The sequence below is a fragment of the Vidua chalybeata genome, chromosome 1, assembly GCF_026979565.1.
Source record: "Vidua chalybeata isolate OUT-0048 chromosome 1, bVidCha1 merged haplotype, whole genome shotgun sequence".
NCBI lineage: Eukaryota > Metazoa > Chordata > Aves > Passeriformes > Viduidae > Vidua > Vidua chalybeata.
In genome coordinates, this window is record NC_071530.1 from 56,332,346 (window position 1) to 56,348,995 (window position 16,650).

General features: G+C 40.1%; 1 protein-coding gene across 1 annotated transcript in view; it reads left to right on the forward strand.

Moving 5' to 3' along the window:
- The first annotated feature begins 11,294 nt into the window (after positions 1-11,294).
- Positions 11,295-16,650, forward strand: part of PDE1C (phosphodiesterase 1C) — a 113,861-nt gene continuing 108,505 nt past the window's right edge. The window contains 2 exon segments of the mRNA XM_053959357.1: positions 11,295-11,395; positions 13,633-13,699. Coding sequence (XP_053815332.1) covers positions 11,310-11,395; positions 13,633-13,699 — 153 coding nt within the window. The 5' untranslated portion in view covers positions 11,295-11,309.

Here is a 16,650-nt window from a genome sequence, read left to right on the forward strand (position 1 = left end):
CTTATACTGTCAATCCAGATCCACCTGAGACACTTTAATCTTGGCAGCTTGATCCACCTATACATTGTTGTGGTGTTTTTCAGTAGCCCAACTGTGTGCATCATGTGTGCATCTCCATTATGTACTTTTACAGCCAAGTTCTGTACCTCTGCAGTGATGTGCTGCCACATTTCAGCAGCCCAGATTAGTTTGCCTCTGTGCTGCCAAAGCATCTTTCTTTCCATAGGTCTAACTATCCACACAAAGCATTTGTCAACAAGTCAGTGTAGGGGTAGAGCGCTGGCCATTTGTCTCTTTCAGTCATATCAGTAAAACACAGCTGGACAGCTTTCAGCTCTGCAACCTAACTTGATCCACCTTGTTCCTTAATAGCTTCTGTGACTCACTGCATAGGACTCCGTACAACTTTTAATTTTTGATGTATCCCTGTCAGTTAAGAGGATGTATCACTTTTCTTTTCCATGTGGTTGATTATGTGGTACAGCCCCCTTAGCAGATGACATCTTTTCCTTTTTTTCCTCTGCAGATAGCTCAAAGTTTTTGCCCTCAGGCCAATTTGTGATGATACCCAAGATCTCTGGGTGACTAGGATTTCCTATCCAAGCTTGCTGTGTGATCAATGTGATCCAGTTACTCCATGTAGCAAAAGAGGTATGACATGTGGAATGGACTTTCCTTTTAAACATCCAGCACAGCAGTGGCTGTCAGGATGCCAAGTGGAGCTGGTGCCAATCACTTCTGAAGCAGCTTGAACTCCTTCATAAGCTGCCAGTATCTCTTTTTTTGGCAGGGGTGTAGTATGCTTTTCTACTTCTGTATTCCCAACTCCACGGCTACTGCATGAACAGTCTTCTGTTTAATTTGTTTAAAAGGTTGTTGTTTTTAAGGACCCCATTTGAAACCATTCTTCTTCCCAGTCACTTGATAGAGATGGCTTATGATCTGACTGTAATCTGGAGCATGCATTCTCCAAAAACCCACAGCACTGAGGAAAACTTATCTTTTAGCATGTTGGTGGGGACATAGCCGCAGTTTTCTTGACCACATCCATTGGAATCTGATGATATGCCATTTTACCCCTAAAAACTGATATTCCTGGGCAAGTCTCTTGACTTTGCTTTATGGCAATACCAGCCTTTGGGAGGATATGAATTATCTTCTCCCCTTTCTCAAAGCTTTCTCAGTTGTTTTGCCCCACATGATGATGTCATCAATGTACTGCTCTGTTCTGGAGCCTCACCGTTTTCCAGTGCAGTCTGGATCAGTCCATGGCAAATAGTGGAGCTGCATTTCCTCTCTTGGGACAGCTGAATCCAGGTGCACTTGACATCCCTTCAGGTGAAAGCAAACTATTGCCTGCACTCTCTTGCTAAAGGAATAGAGAAAAATGCATTAGCAAAATATCAATCATGGCACCACTTTGCTGCCTTGGACTCCAGTTTGTACTGAAGTTCCAGCACATCCACAGCAGCTCTTAGAGGTGGTGTGACTTTGTTCAGGCCATGATTAGTCTACTGTCAGCCTCCTCTCTCCATTGGACTTATGCACTGTCCATATAGGGATATTAAAGGGTTGCTCTCCAGTTTATGAAGCATCTCATGGATGGGGGTGACAGAGTCCTGGTTTGTGTGGTGCTGTCGATGGTGCACTGTTGTGGTAGCAATTAGTACATGTTCTTTGATTGTCACCCATCCCAGCAGAAGGGTCCTCTGAGAAACCAGGCAAAATATTCAGCTAATTTCCTCTGTCTCCACAACAGTTATCCCAAAAGCCCAACAAATTCCTTTTGGGTCCTTGAAATACCCTCTCCTGAGTTAATCTATGCCAAGGACACTCCGAGCCTCTTGGCCAATCATAATTGGAGTGGTTTTGCCATTGATTCCCAGTCAGGCTTGCTTCAGCTCCTATCCTGTCAGCTGTCACCCCAGAAATAGAGGTAGATTCTGCCTCTATAGATCTTGATGGCATCAGGGTACATTGTGTGCCAGTGTCAACTAAAGCCTTATACTCTTGCAGGTCTGATACACAAAGCCATCAGATCCACACAGTCCAATAGATCTGGTTGTCCCTTTCCTCCTGCTGGAGGCAGAGCCCCTCTAGTTCTAGTCACAGTGGTCATTGTTCATGTATGGTAAATATGAACTTTAGGTCCCTTCAAGGGATCAGAAATAACATTCAGCCCTTCCATTGTGTCTGACAACTAGCCCACTGGAAACTGGAGCAGCATTTATGCTTGAAGAATTTTCTGTGGTGCTTGTCCTTCCTCTCAACTCACACACCTGTGCTGCTAGGACAGAGGTGGGTTTTCCATCTCACTTCCTCATGTCCTCTCTGTGGTCATGCAGGTAAAAGTACAGGTTACTTTGTGGTGTGTACTGTCTCTTGAGAGCAACTGGAATGGTAGTCCCCAGGTGTCTACTGAGACTCTGCAAACCATGCTGCTGCTCCTTTTGCTTCCCCACCTCGCCCTCCCTCTGCCCTCTGTGGCAGGCTGGACAGGACAATTGAAGGTACAAAAAGTAAAGATTAAGGGTTAAGATAAAAACAATTTACTGGAAACACAGTTAGATAAGAACACAAACCATAACAGCAACAATACTAAAAACAGAAGTGTACAAAAGAGAGAGATTCACATGCAAAATGCTCAATGCAGAGCCAGACCCAACTGCAACCACATACCCTGACCAGAAAAGACCTCTTAACCTTTTAGGAGACTCCCTTTTCTGCTGGCTATGATGTGAGACGATACAGAATACCCTCCAGTTTCTAGCCATGTTCACTCTTGCTTACTGCAAAAATCATCCCTGTCCTTGCTGGAACCAGAACAAGTTTCTAATCTCCTTCCATAAACATGGAATTCTTCCTCTAGATCAGGTTGCTCAGAGTCCCATCCAACCGCACTCTTAATGTTTTCAGGTATGGAGCATCCACAGCTTCTCTGGACAAACTGTTCCAGTACCTCACCACCCTTGCAATAAAAAAATTCCATCTGTATATCTAACCCAAATTTCCCCCTTTGAATACTTTACTCCTTGTTCTATCTCTAGAGTTCCCGATGGAGAGTCCCTTTCCAGTTTTTCTGTAGGTCCCCTTCAGATAATGGAAGGTTGCTATGAGGTCTCTATGCAGTCTTCTCTTCTTCAGGCTGAACAGCCTTGACTTCCTCAGCCTATCTTCATACGGGAAGGACCCTGGTCCCCTAATCACCTTCTGGCCCTCCTCTGGATTTGTTCCAACAGTTCCATGCCCTTCTTATGCTGGGAGCACAGAACTGTATGCAATATTCCAGGTGGTGTTTCACAAAAGCAGAGTATAGGGAGAATCACTTCCCTTGACCTGCTGGCTGTGCTCCTTTTGATGCAGCCCAGGATTCGATTGGCTTTCTAGGCTGTGAGCACACAGCCTGTAGGTGCTTCTGTGATTGCCTCAACACAAATGTAGGACCTTACACTTTGCTTTATTGAACTTCATGAGGTTTGCATTGGCCCACCTCTTAAGCCTGTTGAGGTCCTTCTGGATAGCATTATTCCTTCCCTCCATCATATTGACTGCACTGCGACAGAGCTTGGTGTCCTCAGTGAACTTGCTGAGATTGGTGCACCAATCTCACTGTCCATGTTGCCAACAAAGATGCTGAACACTGTCAGCCCCAACACTAATTCCTGAGGGACACCACTTGTCACTGGTTTCCATGTGGACAATGAGCCATTACTGCACCACTATTTGGGTGCAGGCATCCAGCTACGTCTTTATCCACTGAGTGGTCCATCCATCAAATCCATGTCTCTCCAGTTTAGAGACAAGGAAGTCATGCAGGACAGTGTTGAATACTTTGCACAAGTCCAGGTAGACAATGTCGGTTGCTTTGCCCCTATCCACCAACTCTGTAGCCTGTCATAGAAAGCCATCAAACTTTTCAGGCATGATTTCCCCTTAGTGAAGCCATGTTGGTTGTCACCAGTCATCTCTTTGTTCACCAACATGGTTTCCAGGAGAATATGCTCCTTGATCTTGCCTGGCACAGATGTGAGACTGAATTGTCTGTAGTTCCTTCAGTCTTCCACTTTCCCTTTTTTAAAAATGGAGATTATATTTCCTTTTTTTTCAGTCTGTAGTGGTTTGATACTGGCCAGATGCCAGGCACCTACAAAAGTTGTTTGCTCACTCTCTTCTGTTATAGTCCAGCAGAGGATAGGGGGAAAAAAAATAACAAAGGGCTTATGAGTTGAGATAAGAATTGGAAGAAAAACACTCTAAGGGCAAAAGCAGCTCCAATATAAAGATATAAGGTAAATTTATTATTAACACAGTCAGAAGAGGATATAAGACACCATTTCTCCCCATCCCCTCCCTCTTTCCCACCGACAGTGCAGGGAGACAGGGCATGGGGATTGGGTCAGTTCATCACTTGAGATCTTCTTCTGTTTGCTCAGAGAGAGGAGTCTTTTCTCTGCTATGGCATGACATCCCTCCTACAGGCAAATACTCTTCCTGAAACTGTTGTGGTGTGGGTCACTTGTCCACAGGGTACAGTCTTCTAAGAATAGGCTGCTCTAGTTTGGAAGCAAGGGCCTTCTCTCTCTATATCTGGACACAGGGGCCTCCTCTCTTTTTTCAGGTCTCCCACTGGATCACAACTTTCTCTGGCATTCACTCACTCTAGCATGAGCACTTTTCCCACAGGCTGCAAATGGATCTCTGCATCTCGCATGGACTTCATGTACTACAAGGGGCCAGTTTGTTTCACCATAGTCCTCACCATGGCCTGCAGAGGAATTTTGGCTCCAATGCTTGAAGTACCTCCTCCCCCTCCTTTGTTTTCCACTGAACTTGGTGTCGCCATGTTGTTTTCTCTAACATGTCCTCACTTCCTCCTCTCCTCTAACTACAAGAAAAACTGTTGCTCGTAGATACCATTGGCAACATGTTCTACTAATTCAAAGATTCATGCAAGATCCTGCAGTGCCAAGAGATCGATCTTATCTAGGTTCTGTGTCAAGGAGTTGCTTGTCATCTTTCTGCTGCTGGCTAAGTGGCCCCGCCACCACTGTGTAGGCAGTGGTGGCTGCCATGGCACTGGTGCTATTTAACACCTCTCTTCATGTGGGGCACTGGGAAGGAGAAGCCACCAGTGCTGCCCCTGCCCTTCTGCCCATGGCGTGGCTGGCTAGGGGCAGCCAGGCAGGCAAGGCTCGCTGTGGGCCGTGTTAAGATGGTGGCAGCTGTAGCAGTGCATCACTGCTGGCTGTGCTTGGATGGTCCCTGGTGGCAGCACCTTGCCACCCCTGGAAACAAAAACTGCGCGTGTGCTATTTTTATTTTTTTTGAAAACACCTTCACAGGGGCGTTAACAACCCTCTCTAACTGGGCCAGCAGCATGTCCATCTTCAGAGCTGACAGAGATTGATTCTGTCAGACATGGTGGAAGCTTCTAGATGCTTCTCACAGAAACTACCCCTGTAGCACCCTCCCCGCTACCAAAAACCATCTGTGCCAAATCAACACACAGTCATCAAGAATTTCACCTGACTGCCCCAGTTTCTCAAATATGGTGGATAGTAGCTTAGCAACTCCATCTACCAGTTCCCTTAGGACCCACAGATTAATCTCATCAGATCCCATAGACTTGCGCACATTTTGGTTCCTTAGATGGTTTTGAACTTGATTCCCTCCTACAGTGGGCTTAGGGTCTTCATTCTCACAGTCCTTGCATTTTCCTTTCATGGCTTGGGCAGGGTGTCTGGAGCACTTGCTGTGGAAGACTGAGGCATAAAATTCACTTAGAATTTCAGTCTTCTCCATATTCCAGGCTTATCCAGGTAGCCAGGATACTACTCACTTCCTTCTAGAGAGGGCCCACATTATCCCTAGTAATTTTTTTGTTATCAAGATACTTACGGAAGCTCTTTCTATTGTCTTTGACATCTCTGGCTAGACTCAATTCTAACTGGGCTTTAGCTTGTCTTTGCTTCTACTTTCTGTAAACTTATTTTTTATCTTTGAAGTGCTCAGCAGCTCCTTATCCATGTATGGATGCCTCTTGGCATTTTTGCCCCGTGTTCTCTTGTTGAGATGCATCGTTCCTGAGCTTGGAGGAAGAGATCCTTCAATATTAGCCAGTATTCCTATGCCCCTTTGCTTGCCAGAGCTCTACCACAGGGGACTCTATGACATAGGTCCCCAAAGATGCCAAAGTCTGCTCTCCTAAGTCCAGGGCAAATGATCTTATTGTATATGCTTTTATTATATGTATCATATATTATCTATTTATTGTATATTAAATATATTTATATAGTTTCTTTCTGATACCTATTTTTAAAGATGCAAATTAAAAATGGTTAGATTTGTGTCTGATGTGTTATAATGGAGGTTGTTTTTCTATAAAAGACAACAGTGGTTTGACAATGCTTAATTCCCGAAGATAACATTTGTTGTCTTTGGATGTCATTGTCAACAAACTCAATGACTGTATTGTGCTTGAACAGTTTCCTCAAAAAACTAATTCAGACTAACATCTCAAAAAGAACTAGTCTGCCAACAGGAAGGCTTTCTTTGGGAAATACTGATTAGAAGATTGTTGGTTGTGAAAAAAGAATATAGCAGCCTTCCTTTCTCTCCCACATCTGAAATTTATCCTTGTTCAGCTCTCACATTTATTCAGTGGAATGAATCATCTCACCTCATCTTAGCCTTCTGAAGCTACAATGACCAACTAAGATAATCTCCTGGCTCATTTCTCTCGCTAGTGGGAGAAGGCACATCAAAGACACAGTGCACACTTTCCTGAGGAAGTATATGACAGACAGGTGGTTTATCATTGATATCCATCCCCAGTGACTTCCATAAGCATCTGTGTACCTGATTTCTATTAAAGGTTTGTGCTAGGTGAAGCGGTTGACTTGAATTAAAAAAAAAACCAAAACATGACCAATCCTTTTAACTGCTTATATTTTCTCATTCAGTTACCATAGTTCAGAACCTGAGAATGAGGGAGGTGTTTGCATATTGGAGGAGTGCACATCCTTTAGAGTTCTCAATAGCAGGACAGGGAGACAGTGATAATTCATAGGACCTGGCACTGAGGAAGTTCCTAGGCTGTTGTTGTATTGAAAATCATTCAGTAAGCCAAAGTTTGCTAAAGTTTCCCGCACAGGACTTCCTTCTATAGGCATAAAGGAATTTATAAATAGGAAGTGAAAACCTAAACTATTTAATATCACTTATAGTTGAATAATGTGTCAAAAGTTTATCTCAGCGTTCTTTCAAGTTCCACTCAAGGTGAGTTGAAACAAGCTTTTTACCATCCTGCCAAGGCCACTGAACTTATCATAAGTGAGCTTACCACTTATTGCAATTCCATGCTTCTAATAATAATAAAAATAATTGATTACTTAATTTTTTTAATGTTCGTATTTTTATTCAAATTAAGAAGGAGATTCCAGGAAACATGAAGAAGGCAAAGCAAGTACTTGGCATATAAATTTTTTGGATTAAATGTGCCAGTGTAGCAGTACTGTGTGTTTGCTCTTTGCACATGTTTTTATTTCCTCTGAATGATGTGACTTACATTTTTTTTGTATACAAAAGTAGTGACAGAAAATAGCAATCCAGACTAATAAAAATTCATTGTATTACAGGCTACCAGTTACTCTATTTTTAGTTTTATTTTGAGTATTACTACATAAACTGGCTTTCTAAGCTGTGTCTTTTCCTCAGTGAAAACATTATATATGTATGCAGAGCCTTACATTAAGATGCGGCAGACTGTGGATTGAATAATACCTGCTGACTGTTGTAAAAAGAGGTGGTGAACTTATAGGTTACTTTCTGTGTATGCTGTACCTCTCCCACCAATCCTCTGTTGGAATGTGTGTCAGGGATTTGCTATGCAAACTGTGAAGACATGAGTCCACCCAGCTGACTGAAACTACTGCACATGTGCATTACATGCATAACCACATGTAGTCTGCTCTGGATACTTTTGGACAGTGTTAAATATCCTGTGTATTTTCTTTACAGTTTTTTTACACCCCAACAGGCAGGCAGATACTGTTGCAGGGCATCTGTCAGACCCTCTATGTGCTTAGATATTCTGCACATGCTCTCTAACTCTGATATGACTCAGAATATCAGATTTATCAAGTTTGTATATTATAGTGAGATGGCAGATGCATGCCTATTTCTGTGTAGGAATTCTTTGACACAGTTCACTGCTTCTTAAACTTAGTAAGACTTTCTTACCAGTAATTATGGTGGTTTTCCAGAGGAGAGCGAGGAATGTGCTGAAGATCAGAAGACAGGTTTTGTCTTTCAGTTCAGCAGATGTTTATTTTCCAAACTTTTTGTGTGTGTATACTGAAGCCAAGTTTTATGCAGTCAGGTCTACTTCTGATGACTATTTTGTTGATTTATAAAGTTTGTTGTTGGTTTTACTTTTTTTTTTTAAAGCTATTTGAGCTGGCTCTCAAATGAATGTTATCACAAATGAGATGACCTTAGAGTTGACTGCTAAGATCATTGAGTCCAACCGTTAACCCAGCACTGCCAAGCTCTCGCCCAACCATGTTCCTAAGTGCCACAGGTGAATTTGAATGAATTTCAAAATTATTTCAGCCACCTTGAAGCAGAATTTTTCAGCTAATAAATTTTCCTGGATTCCCTTCAGTCCATTCAGGATTATTAAAAAAAAAAAAAAAAAAAACAGATACATGGAATTCATTAAAGGCAAACTATCACCAGGCTCTTATTTAGTACAATTAATTGGGAGTAGCTGCTGTGACTCAAAAAATCGGCAATAGTTAATGGATGGTAAGACAAAGATACTGTAATTTTTTCACATGATGGTGTGAGAAACAACAGTACTTCTGTTTTTCTAAATTATTGATGCACACACTACTTTGCTTTATCTTTGATGAAGAATGTTGGTTCCATGAAGCAATCATTACTCGCAGTGCTATTATTGAACATGAGTTTTGAATGAGTTGCAGCATAAAGCTGCCAGATAATTATATAAAATAAGTAAAAGTCAGGAAGACCAAAAGGTCATGTTCTTTCTGTAAAACTGACTGCTGTGGCTTGTGTACAATGTTTCTGGTAGCTAGTTAAGTGGTCATATCTGCAGACTCCCCATACACAGAATTAAGAAACGAGGAGGCTTATGAAGCAATGCTTATTGTTCAGATGTAAAAGTAGCGAGTTCTGTTTAATACACACGAGATATATGGCGGCTGCTTGATCTAATGAAAATCATAGCATTTCCTAACCTTGTATAGTATTTTGACAATAGTAGTTCTAATTATACTGTAATAGAGTTTTGTATGTGTACATCAATCATTAGGAATAATGGTCATTTGTTAACAGATACTATTCAAGAAGTTCCTTCTTTTATGGCTGAATTGAAATTTTCCTTTCTTAGCTCCTGTGTTAAATTCCAAGTAATTTCTATTTTCACTTAGTTCAGTTTTGAGTAGGGAACAGACAGCTGATTAATGGAAGTGATTGTCCTGCCCTGGTCTGCACTGGTATGGCCTCACCTTGAGTACTGTGTGCAGTTTTGTGCACCACAATATAAGAAAGATATTAACTATTAGAAAATGCCCATAGGAGGGTCACTAGTATGGTGAAAGATCTGGAGGGGAAGCCTTATTAGGAGTGACTGAGACCACGTTATCTGTTCAGACTGGAGAAGAGGAGACCAAGAGGAGACCTCATTGCAGTCTTCAACAATCTCTTGAGGGCATGTGGAGGGGTGGATACTGATCTCTTCCCTCTCACGACTAGTGACAGGACTTAAGGAGTCTGAGTTCAGAAGCCTTTGGGCAATGCTCTCAGGCATATGGTGTGATTCTTGGTGTGTCCTGTGTAGGGTCAGAGGTTGGACTCAGTGATACTGATCGGTCCCTTCAAACTCAGCATATTCTATCATTCTGTGATTGTATGATTCTGTGATAACCCATGGAATTACATATATTTGCCTGGCATCATTGTAACTGATCTTTGAAAAGTAATTTTTGTTGATTTCATGTATGAACATGAAAAAAACTTCAAAAAACTTGTAGACGTCCAAAAGTTCTCACCTGTCAAGGCATATGCAAGGTCTCATCCTTGGAACTGACATTCACTCTCCACCTATTTTGCTTTATACTAATCAGATTTTTGTTTTCCTTTTCTTTAGATTGTGGTCTTTGTTAAAGCAATTAGAGAGAGGAGAAGCTTCAGTTGTAGATCTAAATAAGAATTTGGAATATGCGGCGACTGTTCTTGAGTCAGTATACATTGATGAAACTAGGTGAGCTAACTACAGACATCAGCACTCATCTAGCACCAGTTGTAATTTACATGTCAGTTGTGAAAGTTGGTTGAGCCAAGATTTATTACTCATAGACAATATGGTTTTAATCATTAGAATATCATATTCTGTGTAGAACTGATCTTCAGTCCTTCATTTAAAAGGTTCTTTAAGTTTCCTGAAAAAGGGAAGGAGATCAAAACCAATCATAAATGTAATACACTTTTTCTCAGAGAAACACTTTCATAGTTGTTGCATCCTACTTTTTCTGACAGTTTCTAAATTTCTACTCAACTATTTCTTCTGAATAATGTTAAATTTTTCACTTGTATGATGTCTTTGAAATTTAAAAAAAAATTACTCATGACAGAGGTAGACTGGTAAGACATCGCAGAGGATTTCCCCCCTCTTGGTTGTATGCCATTTACCCAGTGATTAATGCATTTCTGGAGTCAACACAGATAACCAGAATGGGAGAGAAGACTGTATGTTACTAACTCAGATGCTAGAAATTCCTAGAAATGACCATAAATTACCTTTGAAGGGCAGAAAGTTCAGAAATATTGATGAGCTGAAGATGTAAAGTCAGTAGATGATCATGTAGTTGTGCTTCAGAAGGCTGATACTTCTTGTTTCTCAGCCTAGTAGTGAGTTCCACAATCTGAAATGTAAGTACATAAGAGAATAAACAAACAGTTGAAGACTTGTACTAGTGTGTTTTATTAGGGCTGATGAATCAAAGACTTTTAACAGCTGCTTGAATTAGAATATATGTACTCACATATATATAATATATATATATTTTATATATATATATATATATATATATATATATATATATATATACTCACTTCTTCTTTTTTAATAATGTTGTAGTCCTCTCTAAGGAACTCTGTTTACTCTTCTGTTTCCTTATCCTTCCAGGCGTTTACTGGACACAGAAGATGAACTCAGTGATATCCAGTCTGACTCTGTGCCCTCAGAGGTCCGTGACTGGTTGGCTTCTACCTTCACACGGCAAATGGGAATGATGTTCAAAAGGACTGAGGAAAAACCCCAGTTCAGGAGTATCGTCCATGCAGTGCAAGCTGGGATATTTGTGGAAAGGTAAAGTGTCATGAAATTACTTTGTTCTACTGTCTGCCCAGGTACTGCAGATTTCACCTATAATATGTGATGACACAATGACAGGAGGTGGAGAAGAGTACCTTAAGCCAGAAGACTTCAGAGGACTAGTGGAAGACTGCTGAATGAAGAACACTTTAATGTGTTTCTGTTAATGTTTCTACACAGATCTGGGTAACACCTAAAAACCTGGGATTAAGTAAACTAAAACAGCACCTACTCCTCTGTTCTTACTGTAGTACAGATGTAATAGCACCCTCGGTATAATTTTGACAGACAATATGCACTTCTGCATAGTCCTTGGTCAGGAGTGACAGCATTTAAAATTTGGACAGATCAAACTCTCCCTTGCTTCCATTTACTTCCATGGTCTAGTATTTCTTATGAAGAAGTTCTAAGATACAGAACAAAGTCCTTTACCATATTATTACTGGAGCTAACTATAGATCAAAACTCATGTGAAAATTTTGGAGCTCAGAGAGGATTTGAAAAAAGCCATTCAGTCCTCTCAGCCTTCCCTCTTGTGATCTACATCACAACCTGCTGCTAAAACTGATTTTACTTTTTTAACCCTTTAAAACATTTATTCATTTCAATTTGGACTCACTTCTACTCTTAGCTTTTCTTGTCAAGTAACCACTCTTCACTGACCTTCTTTGTTTAAGTCAGGAGGAGGGCTGGCACATGTGAAACTGTCAGCATTCTTTGGGCAGCCTGAAGGACAGCAGCTCTCAGATCTCTGGCTTAATTTTATAACAGCAAAATTCAAGTCAGGAGTGGAAGAGCAGAGCACCTTTCACTGCTCATCAGAATTGCAGTGACAGCCTAACAGCCCTCTGTGCAGGAGGTTATGTACATCAGACAGGGGACCACAATCCACACAGACTCACAGAAGACTCCTTTGTCATGACTATAGCAAATATTTTTATCTGTACACCAAAGTTACTGTACATGTGTTAAGAGTGGCAGCAAACTGCAGTAAGACTAAACCTCTAATTTCTCCTTGGGACAGATTTCTCCAAGGTTTGACAGCCTACTTGTGAATTAACCCTCATTCTGTGAGAGATTTCCTTAACAAGGAAGTAAATGCAGAAAGCTGGTTCAGTGGGCTGTTTTCCAACTTACCTGGATCACTGTGACCCAAAGAAGGAAGTGTTCAGATATAATATGGCACTGGAGGAGGGTTGTGACTCGCCTGAGCTAAGGGAAAGGGGTTCTGCCTCAATTGTCTCTTAAGAGAATGCTATGGAGCTTCAGACTAGAGAAAGGAAGGGATAAGAGATTCTGTGATGTGGGAATGGGTGAATATAAGTCTCCAAAGGTGAATGACTTTTTTCAAGTCTGAGTGCAGAAAATGACAAAGGAAAATAGCAGTGAAGGAAGACTTTGCAAAGGATCATTTCAGATGGGAGAAGAGAACTTTCCACCATCTCCTTTTAGTCCTACAGTGCTTTAGGGCAAAAAAAAGGGTGACCTGTGGAAAGACATTCTAGCTATGATAGAGTTTCTGCATTTACCAAATCCTATTAAACACAGTGAGTCCTGAAAACAACTTCAAAAACTTGTACATACTTTATAATCTGTTTAAAATATACTTTACAATCAAGATTAAAGTCTGGTACATTACATACTTTGTTTAATATGGTTACAGATGTTGATTATTGCCTTGTTCTTTTTCTCTCACTCCCTGAAACACACACTCATGGCAAACACCAAAAAGGTTTTATACTAATCTTGAAAACATGCAGACAAAAGTAACAGCTGTATCACACTGGAGTTGATTAATTTCATACAAATGATTTCTGAAGTACACTCAGAATTAGCTTGCATGTGGGCCAGCAAGAACTAAGGGAACTGAAAGGTCAGTTATAGTTATGTGCAATGGAAAATAGGGATCATTTTGTTTAGGTGAGTGTAGCCTTTCCATCTGATGAAGACTTGGTACTGGTAAATTCTTTGTCATGTTCAGCTCAGTAACCAAGCCATGAGATACTGGGGAGTGTATAATCTCAAATTAAGCTATACAATAAGAATAGTATCAAGAATATTGGGCAAGTTAGGAACAAAATGGAAGGGAAAAAGGTCCATATTCCAGTTAGAGTTTTCTGAGCTAAATGAAGACTCCTGTAACAGTCTGTTGTTTTATGAGTTTTGTTGATTATTTGCTTTGTTTCATTTAATTCTATTTATGTGTTGCTTTATCTATTTCATCTTGGTAGAATGTATAGGCGTACTTCAAATATGGTCGGCTTGAGCTACCCACCAGCTGTAATTCGTGTGCTAAAGGTAATCCCAATAAAAAGGTGTTGAAGGGGGGTCTATACAAAGCATCAAAATAATACTGTGATATTTGACATGATAAGGGGGGTACTTGGTCTTTTTTTCTCTCTGACATTCAGTTAGTTCATATACATTAATCATTTAACTGGCCTAAGGGATTATCCTTTCAATAAAAGAAAGAATGAAGTTCAAGACTGTGGTCATTTTCAGGTTGCGAAGGTTGCAATATAGTGAATAAAATGAAGATTTAGGAATCGCTCACAACATTTCACAAAGAAGAAAGAAAACACAGATGGGAGAGATGGAGAAGGGAAAGGATCTGTTGCTGTGAGAGAAGGGAATTTCTTGCATTGTTCATCTTCAGGTCTTCAAAGTGACAATCAGTTTATGAAAATGGACCTTTCTGTGAGTTTTGAGGTTTCAGAGTGAAAACAGTTGGTCAGAAGTAGTCTGAAAAATAAACAGTGCTTCAATCCATGGGCCAATTGCAAGATTCTTGACTTAGGCAGGAATTGTCAAGACTACAAACAGAAGTTGGCAACTAGCTGCCTACACAGCAGCTTTGCAGATTACATGTTCCACATGGTTCAACCACTCCACTCCATGGTAAAAAAAGGTCATATAGTGGACCAATACACAGGGGTATTAAGTATAAAACTCATTAAGACATCTTGCAACATTTCTCCACACTGGCAAGATTTGCAGTTAGGCTGTCCTTTTCATTTTGAATAGTAGAACTCATCAAAAAATGTGGAGGAATTGCAAGAAGAATGATCAAACATGCCCTTCATATACAGAATCGAAGTATCCACCCACACCTTTTTCCAACTGTATGTTGACTAGTGCTAGCTTCACTTCTGAAATGGAATATAAATTCTTTGTTCTTCTGCAGCTACACTCCATAGTAGCTTATGAGAGAAGATATCTATAATGGTACCATAATGATATCTATAATGATACTATAATGAGTTCCTCAGCAGTAAAAAGACAGTTGAAGACTCATTACCTACTCTCAACTGACTTAAGCCTTATAGAATTCCTCCCTTTTTTCTATGTTTTCAAATGATTAGGTTGTAAAAAGAAGTGATCATGTTAGAATAAGTTAAAACAAACCAATAACAACAAAGTCATTGACTAATTTTGCTCAGAGTGAAATAGAATCTATCTGGTCACTGTGCACTTTAGAATATTTTTTTTCCAAAACTGTTTTGAGAACATGTCTTTGCCTGTTCTGATTTGGTTGAAATGGGAGTTACTTTGAAGAAGTCAAAACAATCTCCCTAGCAAAGTGGTCACAGCACCAAGCCTGATGGAGTTCAAGAAGCATTTGGACGATGCTGTCAGGCACATGGTGTGATTCTTGGGGATGTGGACTTGATGATCCTTGTGGGTCCTGTCCAACTTACTATATTCTGTGAAGTCTTCTGTCTTAAAAAACATATTTCATCTGAAATTTCTCAGTTCCATCTCCTCCATTGAAAATGTTGTATTTTGTTGCTTGCTTCAGTCCAGTAAGGTCAATTAAAAAACTATTACAATAACCTGACTGCTTAGTGTGCTCTGTAAAATGACTTGATGACTTAAGCATGCAAAAGGATGTAGAAGTGTACCACACACAGATCTTCAGCCATAATCAACATTCTCCTCAGAGTCATGCTAATAAGGATAAGGACTGAGATGAAATGAAGTCAAAACAAGCTTATTTTTTAACGACAAATTCTCATTTTTGCTGCTGTCAAGAGGACATCTGCACTTAATAACCCAAAGCTGGGGAACCACAGCTTTGTGACAGAGGTTGGTTTTAAAAAGAATGAAATATCGCAGCTTCTGCAAAAAAATTGAGGCTGTAGCAGTGTAAGTTCTAGATGTATAATCTGTCTGACATTTTCAGTGCATGAGAAGTTTGGCTTTTTTTTTTTTTGAGTGCAAAGCATCTCTCTATATATATATATTTTATACTAATTTTTCTACTGCAGTAATCTGTTACCTTTCTGTATGACATGGGTGTGAAGATATAGGACTGGTTGCCATAAAAGGACAATCAGCCTTGTCTTTCATTTGAATAGTGGCTATACAAACCATTCATAGAGACATGTTTACAGAGTATGCTGTGATGATCTGCTGTTCATCAGTCTAGTGCTAGAGACGGAACTTCACATTAATTACTGCTGAAGGAGTTACATGGTTTAGAATTTATTTTTTCAGCCTTTTCTGATGCCCATGCCATGACAGGAATATTTTCTAGGCTAGCAAATATACAGGTAATGAACACAGAACCCGTAGTAACTTACAATGTCTGCAGTATAGACTTCTGCTTATCTCTGGCTACAAAAATGTCGTGCCTTCCAGTAATTTTGAGCAGAATAACATCTATCCCTGAATTTTATTGTTGACTTATATATCAAGTCCCCAAGGTTAAGAAGAGACAGAAAGCTATGAAACTGAGCATTTAGAAAGAATTAGTGTTTCTCTTCATCTCTTGCTAGATAATGAATGCTGTCACCTCCCACAGCCTTCCCTAACATTTGAGATTCAAACTCAAACTTCTGCAAGAAGGTTAGACCTTAAACTTTAGATGTAGGAGCTGAGAAGTGAACTTCCCTCCTTGATCTCTTGACTGACCAGCCTGAAACACTAGTATGTAATTTACAGCTGACTGTAACTTTCTCAAATGGAATTAGATATTTATTCTTCTGTTACAAAGGTTGGAATTTTATATAATTGTTAGCATTTAATATATCACATCAGCCCAAAGAGGACCATCTCAATGTCTCAGGTACTAAAGCAAATCAGGATTTTTGTCTTTTAGGATTCATCTTTTGGTGGTTAAATTCCAGTGTAGAGAATTGCCATGTTTAGAATAAACAAACAGCATATGTGTTCTTAATGGAAGTTTCTTAAACAGAAGTCACACAGTACTAATAAGTATACTGATACTTATTCATTAGTTAAATTGA